This window comes from Dama dama, chromosome 14, assembly GCF_033118175.1.
Source record: "Dama dama isolate Ldn47 chromosome 14, ASM3311817v1, whole genome shotgun sequence".
NCBI classification, from domain to species: Eukaryota; Metazoa; Chordata; class Mammalia; order Artiodactyla; family Cervidae; genus Dama; species Dama dama.
The window spans coordinates 40,337,112-40,357,533 of record NC_083694.1 but is presented as its reverse complement, the minus strand read 5'-3'; the positions used below and the strand labels follow the sequence as shown (position 1 = coordinate 40,357,533).

The following is a 20,422-nucleotide window of genomic DNA, read 5'->3' as shown; positions in this document are numbered from 1 at the left end:
ACACGCCGTGGGGCAGCTAAGCCTGCAGCACTGCAACTAGAGAGAAGCCTGAACACCGCAACAGAGATTTGATGAGCCAATAAATAACATGGAGTTTGGGGACATTGGGCTGAAAGTGCTCCAAGATTCCGACCAGCTGGTTCATCTAAAGCTACCAAATCCCCCGTGTGGGTAGAAATGGGATTAAGGGTGAGGTCCCAGTGCAGGGCTCACTGTGGCAGTCAGCTTGCATGCTCTGGTTTGCCTGGCTTATCAGTTCATATCTCCCTAGTCACTTCCTTCCCATTCAGGGTAGCGCTGAGGGCAGCTGGGCACCTTACTTATAGCTTTAAAATAAATATGAGGCTTGCTTACAGCTATATTCTATACCCATAGAAGCAAGAAGGGACCCATGGGCAGGGACTGCTCTTGCCCTCAGGGGGAAGTTCTGTGTTAAGCTTGGCCCCACCTAGACATCTGTGCGGTGAGTCAACCACAGTCCATGAACGTCGTGCCTGACAGGCAACAGGAGAGTAAAAAGAAAAGAAAAATTGTACACTAAGAAGTGTAATAAGGCTTGGCCGGTGCAAAACAGGCAAATATGGAAGCAACTCAAGGAAAAAAACTGATACAAAGAATGTCTCTAGTGGAGGAACCCTCATATAGAATATGTACATACAAGATAAAGTGGGCTGTGATACCATTTTTAAATTTCAGAGTAAGATTCCACTATTGCATTAACAGAATTAACAGAAACATTGTATTAACAGAAACATTGTTTCTGTGATTTAATTAACACAGGACTTTCAATAGGCAAAAAAGGGCTATAGTGGGACATCCGCTAAGGTGGAAGTTCTAACAGTATCTATTAAAACCTATTTTACAAATTAACCTGTGCAATTGGTGCATGGAAATAACCTTGAATGGGTCACAAGTGGGTCACTATCTAGCCATTTACTGGCTGTGTGACTCTAGTAGTTAAGCAGCTGCTGAGCACTTACTATGTGCAAGGCACTGTTAGGTGATGCCAAGCATCCACAGAAAGCAACAAAACTCTGAAAGTTACCTGAGGAGCTAAGCTTCATTCAGGGCATCTGCACAGGAGGCGGCAGGGTTCAGGGTTGAGAGTGAAGACGCCTCATGCACCAGGGACTGCACACGTGGGAGATGGAATTTAATGCCCTGAACTGCCGTTCACCCTTACGTGGCTTCTCTTCCTCCAAGCCAGGCCCCATCGCAGCCCAGCAAGTACATCCCCCACCTGCTCTCTGAGCCTGTTTCTTCGCCTGTAAAAAGCACTTTGGCACCTCATGCAAACAGTTGACTCATTGGAAAAGACCCTGATTCTGGGAGGGATTGGGAGCAGGAGAAGGGGACGACAGAGGATGAGATGGCTGGACGGCATCACCGAGGCATCACCGACTCGATGGGTTTGGGTAGACTCCGGGAGTTGGTGATGGACAGGGAGGCCTGGCGTGCTGCGATTCACGGGGTCGCAGAGAGTCGGACACGACTGAGCGACTGAATTGAACTGAACTGAAAAAGAGGCAACACGTCTCCCCCACAGGGTCGTGGTGAGGAGCAACGTTTCTTGGTACTCGTCGCACACGTGCCTACAGACAAGAATACACCTCCGGGGACTTCCCTGGTGCTCCAGTGGCTAAGACTCTGCGGGGTCCGGGTTTGATCCCTGGTGAGGCAACTGAGATCCCCCATGCCACAACTGAGAGTTCTCATGATGCAACTATAACTAAAGATCCCCTAAGCAGCAACTAACAGCCAGGCACAGCCAAATAAATAAAAATTAAAAAAGGAAAGAATACACCTCGGGCTCTGTCCAGGGTGGAGCAATTCCACGCATAATCCCCAGAGTGAGCCTGGCGAAGGGAGTGATAGACACTTGGACAACAGGCGTCCAAGCGCCCGCTACACTGGAAAGCTCGGCCCGACGTGAGCCATCACTCTTCCGGACCGAGGCTCGGAGAAGAACTCTTGCGCTACGTGTCCTTTGCCCGGGACCCGCGCCCCCAGCCCGAGCCACGCCCCCGCGGGCGAGCAGGAGGTGTCATCGATGTGCTCGGCGCTCTCCTGAACCAGCCCTAGGAGTGGGCGGGCCTACTTGCCTCAGGTGGTCTAACAGGCGCCGGGCCGGACCAATGGCGTGGCATCAAGACTCCGCCCCGTCCTTCCGATTGGCCAGCGCTGGAAAGCCGCGGCCCCGAGCCTCCCGGGGCGAGCCGGATCGGGACTCAGCCCGGATCATCCTCGCCGTGCTCTCCCTGCACTTCGGGTCTGATTGCTCCAGTCCGCTCTGCCGTCGCCGCCGTCGCCGCCATGGCCCAGTGAGTGACCCCGCGGGTGGCTAGGGAACTTTCCAGGGGCCACCACGGACACCGGAGCCGTCCCCGACGTCGCCTCGCCCCGGGGGTCTCCAGAGCCCGGCCTCGTGGCGCCCGGAGCCCGGGACCTCCAGAGAAGCGCCGGACCCCATTGTCAGCCCCGCGGCCTCGCCTTTCCTGGGACCCAGCCCCTCTGCCCCTCGCGGCGACGCGGGCGGATCCCGTTCCTAGGAAAGGAGAGAGAGAGGAGGGGACAGGCGTGGCCGAGGGCAGCTCGGGTCCCTGGACGGCCCGGCTGCGGAGACGGAAGGCCTCGGACGCGTCATCACCAGCTCGGCCGTAGCGCAGAAAAGACTCCGTGCTGTGAACCCCCTCCTCGTGCATGTGTCGTTGGTCCAGGAGAACTTAGGGACCGGCGAAGTGGTAGAGGGGGGGGGGTGGCCTGAAGGCTGCAACCCCGGGGTTTAAAGTGCAACAGGGAGGAGTGGGCTAGAGGAACGTTAAAACGAGTTGTTAATTGTATCAAAAGCTGGAAAACTCTGCGTTGTGATGAATTAAGTGCAACTGACACAGTTTCCTTTGTTCCTCTTCCCCTATTTCAGAGCTGACATTGCCCTAATTGGACTGGCTGTCATGGGCCAGAACTTAATTTTGAACATGAATGACCATGGCTTTGTGGTAAGTGGGGAGGGGCACACTCTTCCCTTGGGGTCCTCCGTGCCTTAGCCTGAGTGTGGGGGACTGTTCTGATTTGGAAGATCCCCTGTAACCTGGAACCGTGGTTCTCTTGCTGTGTGCTCTGTTGTTGCTTAACATTTTTGCCAGAGAGAGAAGGCCCACTTTACATGTGGGGGTGGGAGGGCCGACTTCACAGTCCTCTCAGAAAGGAGTCCTGCTGAAGGGATCTGCCCATTCTGTAAGGTTTGTGGCCTTGAGTAAACCTGCCCCTCTCCTGAGGAGGAGAAGTCCCTCCCAAAGTGTAGATCTCTAACTTTATTGCCTAATGGGATCTGGAGAAAAGATCAGGTGTGAGTACTAAACTGGCTTAGATACAAGGATTATCAGTGAGAAAAGGTAACAGTCTGGAACTAGCTGGTTCCCAGATTTAAGTCCTAACCAAATAGTGACAGGCTCTGGCCCGATATGTTACGGGCAGTTGACCTTTGCTTATATCCAGTCCTTTGCTTTTTTATCCTGTTATAGTTAACTTGACGGTGATCCATCAGCACTTGGGTGGAGAAAAGTTAGAATCAGGGTCCTCCCTCCCCAAAACCTTGGGCTGTGTAGAAACCCATTGTCCCTTGATCCTCAGTCTGAAGGTCTTCTGTGTCCTAGATCTCCTAATCAGGCCCCTTGTCTTTCTAGGTCTGTGCTTTTAATAGGACAGTCTCCAAAGTTGATGACTTCTTGGCCAATGAGGCGAAGGGCACCAAGGTGCTTGGCGCTCACTCCTTGGAGGAAATGGTGTCCAAGCTGAAGAAGCCACGGCGGATCATCCTGCTTGTGAAGGCCGGTCAGGCCGTCGATGATTTCATTGAGAAACTGGTGAGGCCGGCTCTTCCCCAGCTGTCACTTATCTGACAGGACTTCCTTTAGCTCTTTCACTGCTTTTTAGTTAAGAACTTTTGTCCCTTTTCAGTTTCTGGATGCAATGTGCTCACTTCTGACAAAACTGCTGCTTTAATGACTCAGTGGTGTTTAACTTGATTGGCGCTAATTAAGTAACAGTATATCCTTGGGTGGTAATAATTCTTTGTATATAAAATTCTGAGGCCACCAAGAGACATGTCAGTAAGACTTCATTATCAACCAGAATATAGATATCAGTAATTTCAGTGAACTCTATCTTTGATGTTCAAAAAAACTTACAGTTCTGGGACTTCCCTAGCGGTCCAGTGGTTAAGATTCCACTATGCCTCTGTTAAAAAAGAAAAATGAACTAGAAAAGAAGACCGTTGTGATAAATGACACCAGATTTTTTTGTGTAGTAAGATGTCAGGCTGCCCAGGACTAGTTCAGACAGAATGAACTGGAAAATTGCAGAGTACTCTTCAATGTGTGTGTGTGAGAGAGAGAGTCACTCAGTTGTATCTGACTCTTTGCGAACCCCTGGACTGTAACCCACCAGGCTCTTCTGTCTATGGAGTTCTCCAGGCAAGAATACTGAAGTGGGTAGCTATTCCCTTCTCCAGGGGGTCTTTCTGACCTAGGGATCGAACCTGGGTCTCCTGCATTGGAGGCAGATTCTTTACCATCTGAGCCACCATGGAAGTCCACTCTTCAGCACAGGACAGTATTAAGTAATATAAACTGGAGCCTTGTAGGGGAGGTTGAATAATGAATCTCCCTTGTTGGGGGAGATTGAATGATAAAGCCAGCTTAGTTGGTGAGCCATAGGAAGATATTCTTGTTCAACGCCTGGTCTTTTTCTGCCATCTTCAAATGGTGGTGATCAAATCATTTATTCATATACCAAACCATTAGATATTTACTGGACCCACACTCTGTTGCAGACAGAGATTTTATAGATCTTTTAAAACTAATCCAATCTAGGAATATAAATTAGACAGGTGTTACCCATTGGAAATATAAAATTTTCCAAGTAGGATTTGTTTGTTGTAAAACTCTTAGTTAAAAAGAATCATTTCAGTTGTGGAGAGTTCTGACTGGGTTTGCTTGCTAGCCCTAAGCTTTCAAATAGGGTTTCCCTGGCCTGGTGGCCAGACAGCAAAGAATCTGCCAGCAGTGTGCAAGACCTGGGTTCTCTCTCTAGGTTGGGAAGATCAACCGGAGAAGGAAATGGCAAACTGCTCCAGTATTCTTGTGTGGAGAATTCCATGCACAGAGGAGCCTGGTGGGCTACAGTCCAAGGGTTTGCAAAAGAGTCAGACATGACTGAGTGATTGACACTTTGACTTTCAGCTCTAGCCTCAGAGAGGATTGTTGAAAATTAAACTTTATACACACACACACACACACTTTCAGGCTGGGTTTATTTGGGATAAATTCTTGTTTGTTTTAACTGGTCAAGGTATGTTCAATTTTGTCTTTCATTTCTTTGCCTTAATGCTGGTGTCTGGTTAACAGGTACCTTTGCTAGACGTTGGTGATATCATCATTGATGGAGGAAATTCTGAATACAGGGATACCATGGTGAGTGTTCCTCAGTCCACGTTCTTCCAGGTTCTGGGAACATTTTAGAAAAAAGTAGCAGCACTGCACATGTAAGGGGAGAGTGGACATCCTTCTGTGGTGTTGATTCTTTGGGGACTGGCCATCAAGACATACCTGATGGATGAGGTTCTCACCGGTCACACGTGTAACTCAGAAGGATGACTGCTACTTAGACTCGGCAAGCTGGGCGTTTATGCTCATGTTGCCTTTCTCTCCACCAGTACGTGATACATCACTGGGCAGTGTGGGTGAGGACTGCTGCTCTAATGGTTTCATGTGCTGGGAAAGTCCCGGTACAAGCTAAGTGCCAAATGGCCATAAGTCATGCTTGTATTAAACCACCTCATCATTGAGTCTTATTGTACAAAGTCTGTAAGGTGAGAATATATGTTTGGCTTTATTACTTCCTGTTGGGTTGAGTCGTGTCCGACTCCTGCAACCCCATGGACTGTAGTCTACCAGGCTACAGTCCTCTGTCCATGGGGATTCTCTGGGCAAGAATACTGGAGTTGGTTGCCAGTTCCTTCTCCAGGGGATCTTCCCAATCCAGGAATCGAGCCTGGGTCTCCTGCATTGCAGGCAGATTCTTTACCAACTGAGCTACGAGGGAAGCCCTCTCTTTGGGTAGCTATCTTAAACTTGTCCATGGATTTTTTTAAGTTCCCAAACTGAGGGAATTAAGTATCTTGAATGGCCAGGTTATTCTTGGATTCTTGGGTCACTGAAGTCAAATGTGGGATGTCCATACCTGTCTCATATGGTGGGAGAAACTGATTTTAGGAAATATGATGAAATTCTTTTTCTTTCCTGTAGAGACGGTGTCGAGACCTCAAGGAGAAGGGCATCTTGTTTGTGGGGAGCGGAGTTAGCGGTGGAGAGGACGGGGCCCGGTATGGCCCGTCGCTTATGCCCGGAGGGAACAAGGAGGCCTGGTAAGTACCACAGGCACCACCTGTGTGGGCACAGGGAGCCTGGACCTGGAGATCAGCCCTGCCACACTTTCCTCTGTGCAGTCTGAGTGATGGACATGGGAGACACTGGACACAGTCTTTTATCTATACATTTTGTTGCTTTGATGTAATGTGTGTGTCTGTTTCTCTTTTCCTTTTTTTCTCTGTTATTTCCTCCAGTACCAATATTGGAAGTTCTAAGTAGGCTTTAAGGGTTCAGAGGCTTTAAGAAGGCAGCTCAGATAATGCACTGTCTGGACTTAGGAGTAAGATTTGCCTCTTCAGCTCAGATATAGTTAATCACTGAGTAATGGCAGTCAGATGGGGCCTCTTCCGTTCCCTGGAAACCAGGTAGAGAATTTTTCCTTAACTAAGGAAGAAACGAATTTTACATTGCTCACTGTGCTGTGTGTAAGGGGACGGGTAGTCGGCCGGAAGGGAGGTGCTCTGGTGATGATGTAACAGGTGGGCTATATGAGACAGAAGGGTTGGGGTGATAAGCCGGGTAGAGGATTAAAATGAAAAGATGCAAGTAATTAGTTATATGTAACTTAGACTGAGGGAAACACCACTGATGAGGCTGCAGGAAAAGAGAAAGCCAGATAGAGAACAATAGATGGAGCAGAAGAGAAAGAAATAGAAAAGGAAGGATCCCTGTAAGGGAGACATGGACAGGTAATGTGCTTTTTTGAATGAGTTTGGTTTCCAAATATTCTAGACTTATACTAGGCAATAAAGTAAGACATGATTGGGGGACTTCCCTGGTGGTCTTATGGTTAAGACTCTGAGCTTCTATTGTAGGGTGCATGGGTTCAGTCCCTGTTTGGGAAACTAAGATCCCACATGCTTTGAGGCTTGGAGAAAAAAAAGTTAAAAAAATTTTTTAAAAAAGGAGTTATCAAATCCAGTCCCCAGAGATGAGGGGTTTATTGGGGAAGATTATTCTTTTAATTACTCCCCTAATGATTAGTTAGTTAGTTCATTCGCTCAGTCATTTCCCACTCTTTGGGACCCTATGGACTGCAGCACGCCAGGCTTCCTTGTCCATCACCAACTCCCAGAGCTTGCTCGCTCATGTCCGTCGAGTTGGTGATGTCATCCAACCATCTCATCCTCTGTCGTCCTCTGCTCCTCCTGCCTTCAATCTTTCCCTAATGATTCTCTTCAATATGTTAAAATCTAGAAGCAGAGGCCTTCCTGCTTCTCAAAAGCTTGAAAAAATTTACCTTGGGTACTGCCTAGTGGGGGCTGTTAGAATTGCAGACAATACACACGTAAGTGCTATACACAGACATTCATGAGTGCTCCAGTTCCCATGAATATTTTCCTGACGGGCCCGTCAGGAGCAGAAATGGTACTTTTACCTGAAGAAGTGAGTCAAAGTCCAGGGAAGCTCTGAAGGGCTACAGTGGAGCTGCCTCGGCCCCTCATCCTTTGCAGCGCTCTCAGGTTTTGTGTCTTCACCGAATCCCTTCTGTGAAGTAGCCTGTATTGGTCAGCAGTGAGGAGAACAGAAGGAAAAGGCGTCAGGAGTTACAGGAGGCGTGCAAGGAGTGTAGAGCAGCTGCTTTTTCTCCGAACGATAAGGAGAGCAGCTCTTAGAAGCACTTCCGGGTTCTGTCTGTCCAGGGTCCTGCCGTCACTGATAACATCATTCCAGACAATAGAAGGCTCTGTGGGAACGGCAGGGATCACAGTGTCTTCTGAGATGCACAGAAGTTACTCTTGGGGCTTTGCTGACCCTTCCGCCCAGGCTTTTTGTCTCTTATCTCAAACCAGATAGTCCGCAGCCTCCAACTGGCTTACCTTGAGGACTTAGCTTATTCATTACTTTTTCAAGGGCACTTCCACCTCCCATTAGAAAGGAAAAATTGGGTGGGAGGGGCCGTCCTTGAGAACTTAAGGGAGCCCTCAGCCCTTCTGTTCTTGGCAGCTGAACCACTCGCTTCCCTCCTGCAGGCCCCACATCAAGGCCATCTTCCAAGGCATCGCCGCCAAAGTGGGGACGGGAGAACCCTGCTGTGACTGGGTAGGTTCTGGGCCCCTCTTGAGCCGGTTGGCACCACGGGCAGAGTGTGCAGAGGATCACTGCAGGCCCGGTGGTTTGCTTTGTCACATGAGCGCCTCAGTCTTTTAAGTCACTAGCATAGCTGGTGTCTAAAATGTGTCTATTGCACATTCCTTGTATCTTAATATTCATAACTGGAGGTTGGTTTTTTTTTTTGGTTGATATTAAAAGCAGCCCTTCTCAATTAATCTAAAATAGGGATTCCTTAAAAAAGGAACAGGAAAGACAAGGTGAACTAAGATTTTTTAGTCATATTACTTCATGGCTAAAGAAAGAATGCCAAGGGAATTCCCTGGCGGTCCAGTGGTTAGGACTTCACAATCTCACTGCCATGGCCTGGGTTCGGTCCCTGGTTAGGGAACTAAGATCCCATAAGCTGCACAGCCAAAAAAAAAAGAATGTCAGAATCAAATGTGGAGTTTGCTTCTGGGATGGGTACTCTGTGCTAGATTAGCACAGAAAAGCTGCAGCTTTTTGCCCTCACTGAATGTGACAGAGGCCAAGGCCCCTTCCTATATTTTGTGTTATGAATAAAATACATTGTCTCTTGTTACAGCTTCAGTCCATCCCATCAATGAAAAGAGCGCTGGGCTGGGGACACCTGAGTTGTCATGCTGGCTCCCCACTAACTAGAACTGTGACATTAGGTGGTCACTGTGTTCCCTGGGCTTCAGCCACTGTGTCCTCTGGGCTTCAGTTACTGTGTTCCATGGTCTTCAGTCACTGTGTTCCATGATCATCGGTCACTGTGTTCCCTGGGCCTCAGTCACTGCCTTCCATGGGCTTCAGTCACTGTCTTCCATGGGCTTCAGTCACTGGGTCCCCTGGGCTTCAGTCACTGTCTTCCATGGGCTTCAGTGTTCTCATTTGTCAAATATGGGGGTTGGGCTGGGTGACCTCCAAAATCGCTTTAGCTCCTAATCCCCTGGAATTTTATTCTACGTACCATTTTTATGATGTTTTGTTTTACATGAGATAAAAGATAGGGATGAAACAAGGACTTAAGGGAATAACGGGTCCTCCCCATGCCCAGGCCTGGCAGGGCCTGGTGACTAAGCTGCCCTCACACTTTGACCCGTGGTCACTGAGGTCAGTCAGAACCCCTCAGTCTGAACCCCTTGTGTCAAGAGGGGCTGGTGCTGTGATTCAGAGGACTGAGTAACTTCCTCACAAGTGTGGAGGATTGGGAAGGGAGTTTGTTCCTTGAATAAATTGCTACAGTAAAAATGAAGGTACAGTGGCAGTAACTTTTTTTTAGATACATTTAGGACATAACCATGGAAAAAATAACAGTACTTGCTTGTGTATCTTGGTCAACTCTGGTTGACTTTCCATAGCCCCAAGCCCTACCCTTAGGTTATTGAAAAAACTGGTCTAGACACTAAAAGTGGGCACCCCTTAGTTCAGTACTGAAGTTACAGGAAGGAAGGGGTGAAGCAAGGTGTTATTAGCCATGTTATTTAACGGCCAAAGAAAGTGTCAAAACCAGGAGAGGGTAGGTCAGCAGTGGTAACGCGGGTGGAGGAAGCTTCTGTGTAAGGGTGACCTGGGACAGCATTCCTCCCGGCTGTGCGACTGCGGGGACACCGCTTGGGCCACCAGCACCGTCCATGGGCAGGCATGTCCCGGCACGTCCCTGGCCTGGAGATGGCAGCACCTGACTGTCCAGTCTGATGCCCCGTCACGCTCCTTGTCCAGACTCCTTGCCCTCCAGCCAGTTTTCAGGTACTCTGGCTTCCCATGTGGCTTGTCCACAGGGACAGAGGAGGGTGTCACTTGGACTAACACTGGTCGCCACTAAGATACACTAAGTTAAATTTCTCATCATAAATTCACAGAGTGGTTTTAAAACCTTGCTGGCTTTATTATACATCAGTACCTTGTCCACTCTGGCACCCTGGCGAGAACACATTTCTGGGCTTACATGGTTGAGGGCCAGACCTTGCATCTGAGGTCTCCTTACCCCTCAGCGGCCATTACAACTACAGAACCTTTCTATATTGTTTGAAGTACAAGTGGTTTAACTGACCAGCTCGTTTCCCCTTGCGGTTGAAAATACTGTAGATACATCTCCTTTTTTTGTCTGGGGAGGGAGCCTGGCCAAAGAACTGGGCACAGGCTCCTCTGGTGTTTTGTGGACCCCTGAAGGCCTCCTGGCTTGTGGCTCTAACAGGTGGGGGACGAGGGTGCAGGACACTTTGTGAAGATGGTGCACAACGGCATAGAGTACGGGGACATGCAGCTCATCTGTGAGGCCTACCACCTGATGAAGGACGTCCTGGGCATGGGGCACCAGGAGATGGCCAAGGTGAGCCTGGGCAGGGGGCGGGGCGGGAGTGCTGCATGCTCAGTCATGTCTGACTCTTGGTAACCCCATGGACTCTATAGCCCACAAGGCTCCTCTGTCCATGGGATTCTCCAGGCAGGAATACTGGAGTGGGTTGCCACTTCCTTCTCCAGGGGATCTTCCCGACCCAGGGATCTAATCCACATCTCCTGCATTGGCAGGTGGATTTTTTTTTTTACCACTAGCACCACCTGGGAAGCCCCATGGGTGGTAGCAATAAATCTTTGCTCATTCTTTTTCTCTTGGTCATTCTGGTGGCCTGGCTGGACTCAGCCTAATTCAAGGGCTGCTCTCAGTAATAGGATCATAAAATCTGACAGCCGATCACTCAGCCAGGGGCTCTTGATGGTAATCACCACCCCCACCAGGGACCTGATGGTGTGTCAGGCCAGTGTCACTCAACTGTAGGGTCCCTCATGGGAGGAGCAGCGGAAGCCTGCTTTTCTGATCAAGGTGGGACTGGCTGACAGTTAATCAAAAAGTTAGAGATGGAAACAAGTGTCTCCCCCAACATTTTATTATGAAAGTGTTCAAACATATAAGACAACTGAAAGAATGCGTGATCACTTACATACACACAACCTAGACTATACCATTAACATTTTACTATATTAAGTACTTGCTTTATTGAGTATCTGTCCATCCCTCTATTAGTTTTATCTTATATAAATATACTTCTTATATATATTTGAAATGTATACTTCAAAGTAAACTGCAGGTGTTAGTACTCTTTGGATACTTCAGCATCATTAAATAGGCAAACGTTTATTTTTTGGCCGCATAACAGGTGGGATCTTAGTTCCCTGACCAGTGGAAGTCTTAACTACTGGACTGCCAATGAAGTCCCCTATTCTGAGCTTCCACTGCAGAGGACATGGGTTCCATCCCTGGTTGGAGAACTAAGACCCCACATACTTGACAGTGCAGCCCCCCCAAAAAATATCGGAAGGTATGTTCAAGAGTTCATTCACCCATCATTTTATGAGACTTGGGTCCTTTTAAGTATGGCCATGCTGATCAGCATTCTAGTCAGCCTTCTCATCTAGAGTTCATCCTTTCAGTTATTTCCAGTGGAACATGATTGAAAGATGCTTACTTGCAAGGCACACAGTGCAGAATCCTTCCAGATTCTCTACATTTTTTTCCTCCTAATTTTTATTTTTATTTTTTTTCCCTCCTAACTTTTAAATGTGTGTCATCCCCATTTACCTTGTTTTACTGATTTTTCTTTATTGTTCTTTCAAAAACAATGACTTAGTTTTCATAGAAACATTACTTTCTTGTGTGTGTTCATATTTAATTTGTTTACATAATATGAGTGCTGTATTATATGCCAGGCACTCTTCTATGTTGGGAACATATTAGTGGAAAAAACCAAAGTCCTTGCCCTCATGGATCTTGAGAAGACAGACAATAATGACTGATTGTAAAAAGCTAGTTCATGATCATTATTGTAAAGAAAAGTAAAGGGATGTATGAGGCCGCTCTCTGGATCGACTGATGGAGAAAGGTGACTGTACGGAGACCCATGCGAAGTGAGGGTACACCCGGCTCAGGGAAGCACAGTCTGGTGATCAGAAGACCAGCATCAACAGGCTGCAATCAGACGCAGCTGCCTCTCAACATAAAACTCAGCTGGTGAGAGAAGTGTTCGGGTGTCCTGGAGAGGAGCCGGTTAGCTTCAGGTGTTGAGCAGGTTGTGAGCATCCGTCAGTATTGACAGGGGAGAAGGATGAGTCCATTAAGGGAGTGTCTCCTATATAATCTTGGTTTCTTTCACATTGTTTTCTTTCATGTCTTGCACACAGGCCTTTGAGGAATGGAATAAGACAGAGCTGGACTCATTCCTTATTGAAATCACAGCCAGTATTCTCAAGTTCCAAGATGCTGATGGCAAACACTTGCTGCCAAAGATCAGGGACAGCGCGGGGCAGAAGGGCACCGGGAAGTGGACCGCCATCTCCGCCCTGGAGTACGGCGTGCCTGTCACCCTCATCGGTAACGCTTAGCTTTTGACTGAACCATTCTGTCTCATGATTTTGATCCTGATGTCCTTCTGGAGTGTTAGTATAGCCCGGCCACTGAGAGTTAGCAGCTCTTTCCGAGCACCTATTCAACCCTAGTCGGCTTTCCAGGTGCAGTCTGTTCTTCCTGCATTTGCGTAAATTTACAGTGTGAGAGAGGCTGAAGCTGCCTTTGAATCTCTTTGTAATCCTTCTGCCAGTCATGTGAGCTTTTAAATGAATTCCAGAATCACTGTCTGTCTTTTGCAGTTTGACTTTGAGTATTATTATTATTATTATTTTTTTTTTTGGCTGCACTGCTCAGCTTGTGGATCTTAGTTCCCTGACCAGGGACAGAAGCTGGGGCCCTGCAGTGAAAGCGCTGAGTCCTAATCACTGGACTGCTGGGGAAGTCCCTGGATCATTTTAACATTAGTAAATTAACTATAGTCAGTGACTCAAGGTCTTTTTAATAGGAAAGGTAACTGTAATGGAATTTTTCATACAACAGTTCACACAATAATAAAATCTTAGGTACTCAACATTTATTACTATTTTGCTAAGGTTTTTTCTCAGTTATCTAATAAAATATTACTTATGCATTTCCAGTCCTTTAATATTTCTTTCCTAAGTTCCTTCTCCTTTTAGAAGAGTACTGCTATCCTGAAGTTGTCTTATATCCTTCCCACCCTTGTTTTTTTATCTTAATGAGCTAAGCATCAAACTCAAAAAGATGTAGAGAGAAGAAAATAATCAGCAGAGATAAAAATACTAAGAGGATTAACAGAACTGCATGATGGTTCTTTAAGAATAAAATAGGGACTTCCACCGCAGAGGGCACAGGTTCAATCCCTGATTGGGGAGCTAAGATCCCGCATGCCTTTCTCTGTGGCAAAAAAACAAATATAAAAGAATAAAATAGATACATTCTGGCAAGACTGAAAAGAAGAGTGAAGGAAGGCTCTGGCCTGTTTAATGACAGGTTGTTTGTTGCTCCTGGCACAGTGGCTCCCCAACACATTGGCTCTTCCAGACACGGGTTGCCTTTCCCTCCCTAATCTCCCCCAACTTTGGTTTCCTGGTTAATTACGCTTCACTGTTCACAGGGTGGTTGCAGGCCTGGTGAGGAGGGAAGCAGTTAGTCCAGCTCTGCAGAGAAGGAAGTGGACTGCTATTTAGCTAACCTGAATACCATCCTAGGCGGGCAGGGGCGGGGGCGGGGGTGGATCATGGAACCAGTAACTGAGAGCAGTTCGTTCATCATTGACTCAAATATATGAGTATTACAGCCCTCAAGAGAGTCCTGCTCGGATGTTTCAGAGACTTTGTCCCTTCCTATGGATGGCAGGCAGCTTCCTCCCTGGCCAGGTGCCATTCTTGCTTGCTGAACTAATGGGGAAGCGAGTCTTCTGTCTAATCTTTAAGCAACCCTGCGGTTACACCACACTTGCCTTCTTGTGCCTTTTGTCTTTCGAAGCCTCTACCCAGGACTGCTAAGTCATCATGTGTGTGCAAGAGCCCAGAGATGCGGACGGGGCCAGGGAGACACCCGCTCTTAAGTCTATGGCCAGAATCCTTTCCTCAAAACCAAGGTCCCCTGTTAGTTCCTAGAGGTTTTACTTCATTTTGTCTGTTGGGAAAAATGGTCAGTGATTCTAATTTTGCAAATTGTCAATTGGGTGAATATTTATAAGTGATGATTTTTAAGATACCAAATGGTCTTAATATTAAAATACTATACTGAGGGAATTCCCTGGAGGTCCAGTGGTTAAGACTGTTCACTTCCACTGCAGGCACCATGGGTTTGATCCCCAGTCAGGGAACTAAGATCCTCTATGCCACCTGCCTCACCAAAAAGATAAAGTACTATACTGAAATTTTTTTACTCAAATGAAATAAAACTGTTAAACTGTAACGATGATCATGGATATACCGAAAATTAAACTGTAAGAATTAGAAAATGGAATTTTATGAAGGGTGAAGTCTGTGTCTCTTCTCAATGTACTGGTTGTTTCAGAGTTATGGGTATTAGTGCTTAAAAGAAAATAAATTGAGTCATTGGTGAGCATTTAAAAATTAAAGTCCTCCCAGCTGAAACAAATTTTACCGTTGGACCAACACCGAGTTAATTCTTAATAGTGATTTTATAGTAATAATAGTGATTTTGCTGCTTCGTTTTTCCCCTTAAAGCGCCCCCTTTGAATTTCATGGTGGTCTTTGTGGTTGAATACCAGCATTTATGTGGAAGACTGACTTGGACTTTTACTTTTCAGATTAACTGTTTCGAGCTTCTTAGGAAAGTTTGCTTTAACTCTGGGGGCCTAAGGCTGAGACTTCCAGCCCTTTGTAACACTGAAGTCGCGCTCCACTTCTACTCCCCTCACCACTCTGGCTCGAGCACTCCTCCTCGTTCTGTGTGTGCACACTGGTGACACATTATCTACCCCCTCCCCCCACGCAGGAGAAGCCGTCTTTGCGAGATGCTTGTCATCTCTGAAGGACGAGAGGATCCAAGCCAGCAAAAAGCTGAAGGGGCCTCAGAATATCCCGTTTGAAGGAGATAAGAAATCATTCCTGGAGGACATTCGAAAGGTGGGGTGCAGGCCCTGTGGGGGTGAGGTGGGGGAGGGGGCTGCTGCCGGAGAGCATCCTGAGGCCACATGGAGGGGGGACAGTCCAGCCTTGCCCTTTGATCGGATCTGCAGCCTGTCCTAAACTGTAGTCCTTGCACTGCTCGGGGTGGGGATGAGGCAGCAGGATCTGTGCTGCTGGGGGGGATGGGGAGGGGGCAGGGAGGATAGGGCATCCGTGTGCTGACTGCAGCTCTGATGAGTCTTGGTTTCTGTCTTCAGGCCCTCTATGCTTCCAAGATCATCTCTTACGCTCAGGGCTTCATGCTGCTAAGACAGGCAGCCACTGAATTTGGCTGGACCCTCAACTATGGCGGTATTGCCCTCATGTGGAGAGGGGGCTGCATCATCAGGAGGTGAGTGGCGGTGGGGGCTCCGGGGGCTCAGGCGCTCTCAGAAGGGCTTTCCTGGAGCTGTACAGGGAGTCCTCGCTGGCAACCAGGCAGCTTTAGGTGTCACGCCTCACCTTCTTCCTGTGTGTCAGTTATGCGAGTGTCCACACTGCCCCGTCTCAAGTGCTTCCATGTGCACCATCGTGCCGTCTGCCCAGACCACTCGCGACCTGGGCTTCGGTGTTGCTGGTCTGTACAGCAAGCTTTGAGGGTGGGATCGGGAGGACAGGTGCCTTCGTAGCTTGCTGGGGTATCTGTTACTTCCTCTCCTTTCTGCCAGGCCGTCAGCCTGCTACTTGAGATTCATTGACTTCCTCTCTCTTGGTTATTTCAGTGTATTCCTGGGAAAGATAAAAGATGCATTTGATCGAAACCCAGGACTTCAGAATCTATTGCTGGATGACTTCTTTAAGTCAGCTATGGAAAACTGCCAGGTGTGTAGCCCAGAGCTGGGTGGTGTGGGAGTTTCATCTCAGTGGGCTTTGCTCTGAAGGGTGTCTGCTTCTTCACACACGCCTGAAAGTCTGTCTTTTCCGAGAGCTAGTTACTAGTTTCTGGCTTTGCTTTTCTGGCTCAGGACTCCTGGCGGCGGGCCATCAGTACTGGTGTCCAGACAGGCATTCCCATGCCCTGCTTCACCACTGCTCTCTCTTTCTACGACGGGTACAGACACGAGATGCTGCCGGCCAACCTCATCCAGGTAAGCTTTAGGGTGGGTGGTGAACATCCACCTGGATGGTGCCCAGAGTCCCGTGCCTGCCTCTGTCCTAACCAGCCTGTCCCTTGTTCTCCAGGCTCAGCGGGACTACTTCGGGGCACACACCTACGAACTCTTGGCCAAGCCGGGCCAGTTCGTCCACACCAACTGGACAGGCCACGGGGGCAGCGTGTCCTCATCGTCGTACAATGCCTGATGGGATTCTGTTCCAAGCCATGACTTCGAAGACCGGGACATTCCATTTGCCACACAGCACTGCTTACATGGTCCTCTGCCCTACTTTCTGCTCAGATCTTTTACAATATCATGTGTTGTAAGAAACTCCTCTGAAGAGTTGGCCCAAGTATCTATGTGTCAAGTAGTTCTGAGAGAACCAGCACGCCCTCTGCCCTCGCCTCCTGGGACGGAGCAGGAGTGCAGTGTGTGTGAGACAGTGTGAGCCAGCTTCCCGAGGCAGAGTTCCCCGCATGTCCCCTGTGGGTGAGGGAGGCAGCAGCTCTCATCAAGGTGGGGAAGGGTTTTGTGGAATTTGATCAAACTGGATCCTTTGTATCACACACCTGAACTCCCTTTCCTTTTACTTAATAAAAGAAAAAAAAAATCCACAAAAAATCGTATTTATGCTTTTTCTCCAGACTCTTTAAGTAATCTTACCTCATCCACACTGAGCCATAGCCTCACTGGCAGAAAGATGTGCACCTGATTTCATTACATTTGAATTAGTTTATTTCCTTTATTTAGTCTTGTTAAATATTTTCTTATTTTCTTTAAAAAAAATAAAACAAAAAACCAATACCAGAAACACTAAAGTTAGGTAATGATTAACCGGAGGGAAGGGTGAGGAAATAGTCAGGAAGTGAGTGAACTACCTTATCACCTAGCTGCATGACTTAAGACAAATAAATTATTTAAGATCTCTGGCCTCTGTTTTCTCATTTGTAAAATGGGGATAATAATCATACCTGCCTCCTTAAGAAGCTTCCCTTGTGGCCCAGCTGATAAAGAATCTGCCTGCAATTTGGGAGACCTGGGTTTGATCCCTGGGTTGGGAAGATCCCCTGGAGAAGGTAACGGCTACCCACTCCAGTATTCTGGCCTAGAGAATTCTGGCCTTCTTAAGGCTATTTTGAAGATACACCTGGTAAAAACTGAACAACACTTGACACATAATAAGCACCTACATAAATGGTAATTATTATTATTTGTAATTATTGGTAATGGTAATTATTACCACTTGATGGTGTGCCTGTCCTGGACACAGTAGTATTTCTGAAGAAACCAAATGTTACTTCTCAGCATTTACTGGTGAATTCACTTTACAAACCAGCCCTGAAACAGTTCTTGGCGGGGCGCCTCTGTGTGCTCAGGTGTGTAAGTTAAGACAAGCAGATCTTCACTGAATATACCACTAATATAACCCCTTCACCACCACCACCACCCTGCCAGGGGTGGAGCTTGGTGGGGGTTGGGGGTGGGAGGAGGTAGACTCTGAGTCAGCAGGTCTGCATTTCTTTTTAAAAATTATTTTAGAGAATAATTACTTCACGATATTGTGATGGTTTTTGCCACACATCAACACCAATCAGCCACAGGTATACCTGTGTATACATTCTGCATTTCTAACAAGCTCCCAGGTTCCCATTGTGGCATAAGAAGGGCAAGATAAAAGGAAACTGTTTTTATTGTTAAAATGATATGAGTCCTTTGCCTGGGTGGTTTTTTTTTTTTTTTACTATAATTTCATGCCTTAGGAATTTTATATACCATGACTTATTAGAAAAATACATTGATAAAAAACTCCTTACGTTAGCTCTGGTAAAGGCAGCCCAGCCCAATGGTTAGAGCCTGGGCCCATACCTTAGATTCACCACTAATGCATGGTTACTCTGAGACAGATGGAAGCCATCTTTTCAGGAGGGGTAGAGAGACCATCAGGATGTATATGCCATGTTTAGTATGTATGTTAGCACAGACATGTTCACTGTCTAGTAATGGATACGCTGTGCCAGTTTCTGCCCAGTGTGTAACAAACCATCCTAAACTCCATGGTGTAACATAACTACCATTTTTTTATATCCTAATTCTGAGAGTCAGCAATTTGGAAGGCTACCTGGGTGACGGCTTATCTCTGTTCTACAATGTCTGGGGGCCTCAGCTAGGAAGACTTGAAAGCTGGGGGTGGTTCCATGGCTGGGACCACGTGGAGGTGTCTGTCTTCTTCATTCATCAGGTGGCCAGTGTTGGCTGGGACCTCAGCCCTGGCTATCAGCTGGAAAGGTACATAGTGGCCTCACCATGTGGCCTCAACTGAGGCAAACATCTTACTTGGTGGCTCAGTGTTGCAGCTAACAAAACAAACACCACCTTGCCTTTAAGGCCTAGCCATATTGGCAAATAGACGGTGAAACAATGGAAACAGTGACAGACTTTATTTTCTTGGGCTCGAAAATCACTGCAGATGATGACTGCAGCCATGAAATTAAAAGACGTTTGCTCCTTGGAAGAAAATCTATGACAAACCTAGACAGTGTATTAAAAAGCAGAGACATTCCTTTGCCGACAAAGGTCCGTCTAGTCAAAGCTGTGGTTTTTCCATTAGCCATGTATGAATGTGAGAGTTGGACCATAAAGAAAGCTGAGCGCTGAAGAATTGATGCTTTTGAACTGTGGTGTTGGAGAAGACTCTTGAGAGGTCCTAGGATTGCAAGGAGATCAAACCAGTCAATCCCAAAGGAAATCAACCCTGAATATTCATTGGAAGGACAGATGCTGAAGCTCCAAAACTTTGGCCACCTGATGCAAAGAACTGACTCACTGGAAAAGACCCTGATGCTGGGAAAGATTGAAGGCAAGAGAAGAAGGGGACGATGGAGGATGAGATGGTTGGATGGCATCATCGACTCAATGGACATGAGTTTGAGCAAGCTCTGTTAGAATAGTGAAGGACAGGAAAGCCTGGCGTGCTGCAGTCCATCGGGTCGCAAAGAGTCAGACACGACTGAGTGACTGCACAACAACAGTGGACATAGCAGAGCATTATTTCAGCCACATTATATCAGTTACAAGAGATTCATAAGTTCAAGGGAAGGAGTATTAGGCTTTACCTCTTAATGGTGGAGTGGAGAGTTCTAGAGGAACATGTGGGTCAGGAGATTTTTCTTTTTTTTTTCAAATATAATATGCCAAATATGCTTCTTTTGAAAAGGACAATTTGTGACATGGGGAGGTTGGGAACTCTGGCCTTATTTGGGGGTTTTCCTGACGGTCTCATATAGTAGTCAATGGCACACATGAGAATAACAATAGCTAACAGAGGGTGTGCCAGGCACTGTTTTAAGTTTACTCATTTCATACAAAACCTCTGAAAGAGGTACTATCATTATTCCCAGTTTACAGACAAAGCCTGAGGATGTGAAGTAACTTGTCCAAGGTCACAGCGCTCCTGCAGAACTGAAGTCTGAGCCAGAATCCACATATACAATCACCAGGTTATCATACCGCTCAGTGTGGCCAGTGGGTACAGTCACACATTGCTGTAACCATCTGTCTGGTGGTGAGAGAATCTGAAGCTCCGGACGTCATGAGTTCTTGTGCTCAGTCACTCAGTTGTGTCTGACTTTCTGACCTCATGGACTGTAGCCTGAGAGGCTCCTCTGTCCATGGACTGCTCCAGGCAAAAGAGCGGAGTGGGTTGCCATTTCCTCCTCCAGGGGATCTTCCCAACCCAGGATCGAAACTGTGTATCTATGTCTGCTGCACTGGCAGGTGGTCTCTTTAACACTGTGCCACCTGGGAAGCCCCTATAGGACACTTGATCTTAGC

The 20,422-nt window shown here is 47.3% G+C and overlaps 1 protein-coding gene across 1 annotated transcript; it reads left to right on the top strand.

The window, feature by feature from the left end:
• The first annotated feature begins 2,175 nt into the window (after positions 1-2,175).
• PGD (phosphogluconate dehydrogenase) lies at positions 2,176-17,217 on the top strand. The gene is made up of 13 exons (XM_061160431.1): positions 2,176-2,321; positions 2,921-2,996; positions 3,684-3,863; positions 5,406-5,471; positions 6,306-6,424; positions 8,402-8,471; positions 10,684-10,818; positions 12,666-12,855; positions 15,322-15,452; positions 15,713-15,846; positions 16,217-16,316; positions 16,460-16,582; positions 16,677-17,217. The coding sequence occupies exons 1-13, from the start codon at positions 2,314-2,316 to the stop codon at positions 16,794-16,796; spliced, it is 1,452 nt and encodes a 483-aa protein (XP_061016414.1). The 5' UTR covers positions 2,176-2,313; the 3' UTR covers positions 16,797-17,217.
• The last annotated feature ends 3,205 nt before the right edge of the window (positions 17,218-20,422 follow it).

Excerpts from the sequence above, each read along its gene's own strand:
- PGD (XM_061160431.1), top strand. Across the intron at positions 6,425-8,401 it reads GGAGGGAACAAGGAGGCCTG|GCCCCACATCAAGGCCATCT; the intron begins GTAAGTACCACA and ends TCCCTCCTGCAG. Across the intron at positions 10,819-12,665 it reads GGCACCAGGAGATGGCCAAG|GCCTTTGAGGAATGGAATAA; the intron begins GTGAGCCTGGGC and ends TCTTGCACACAG.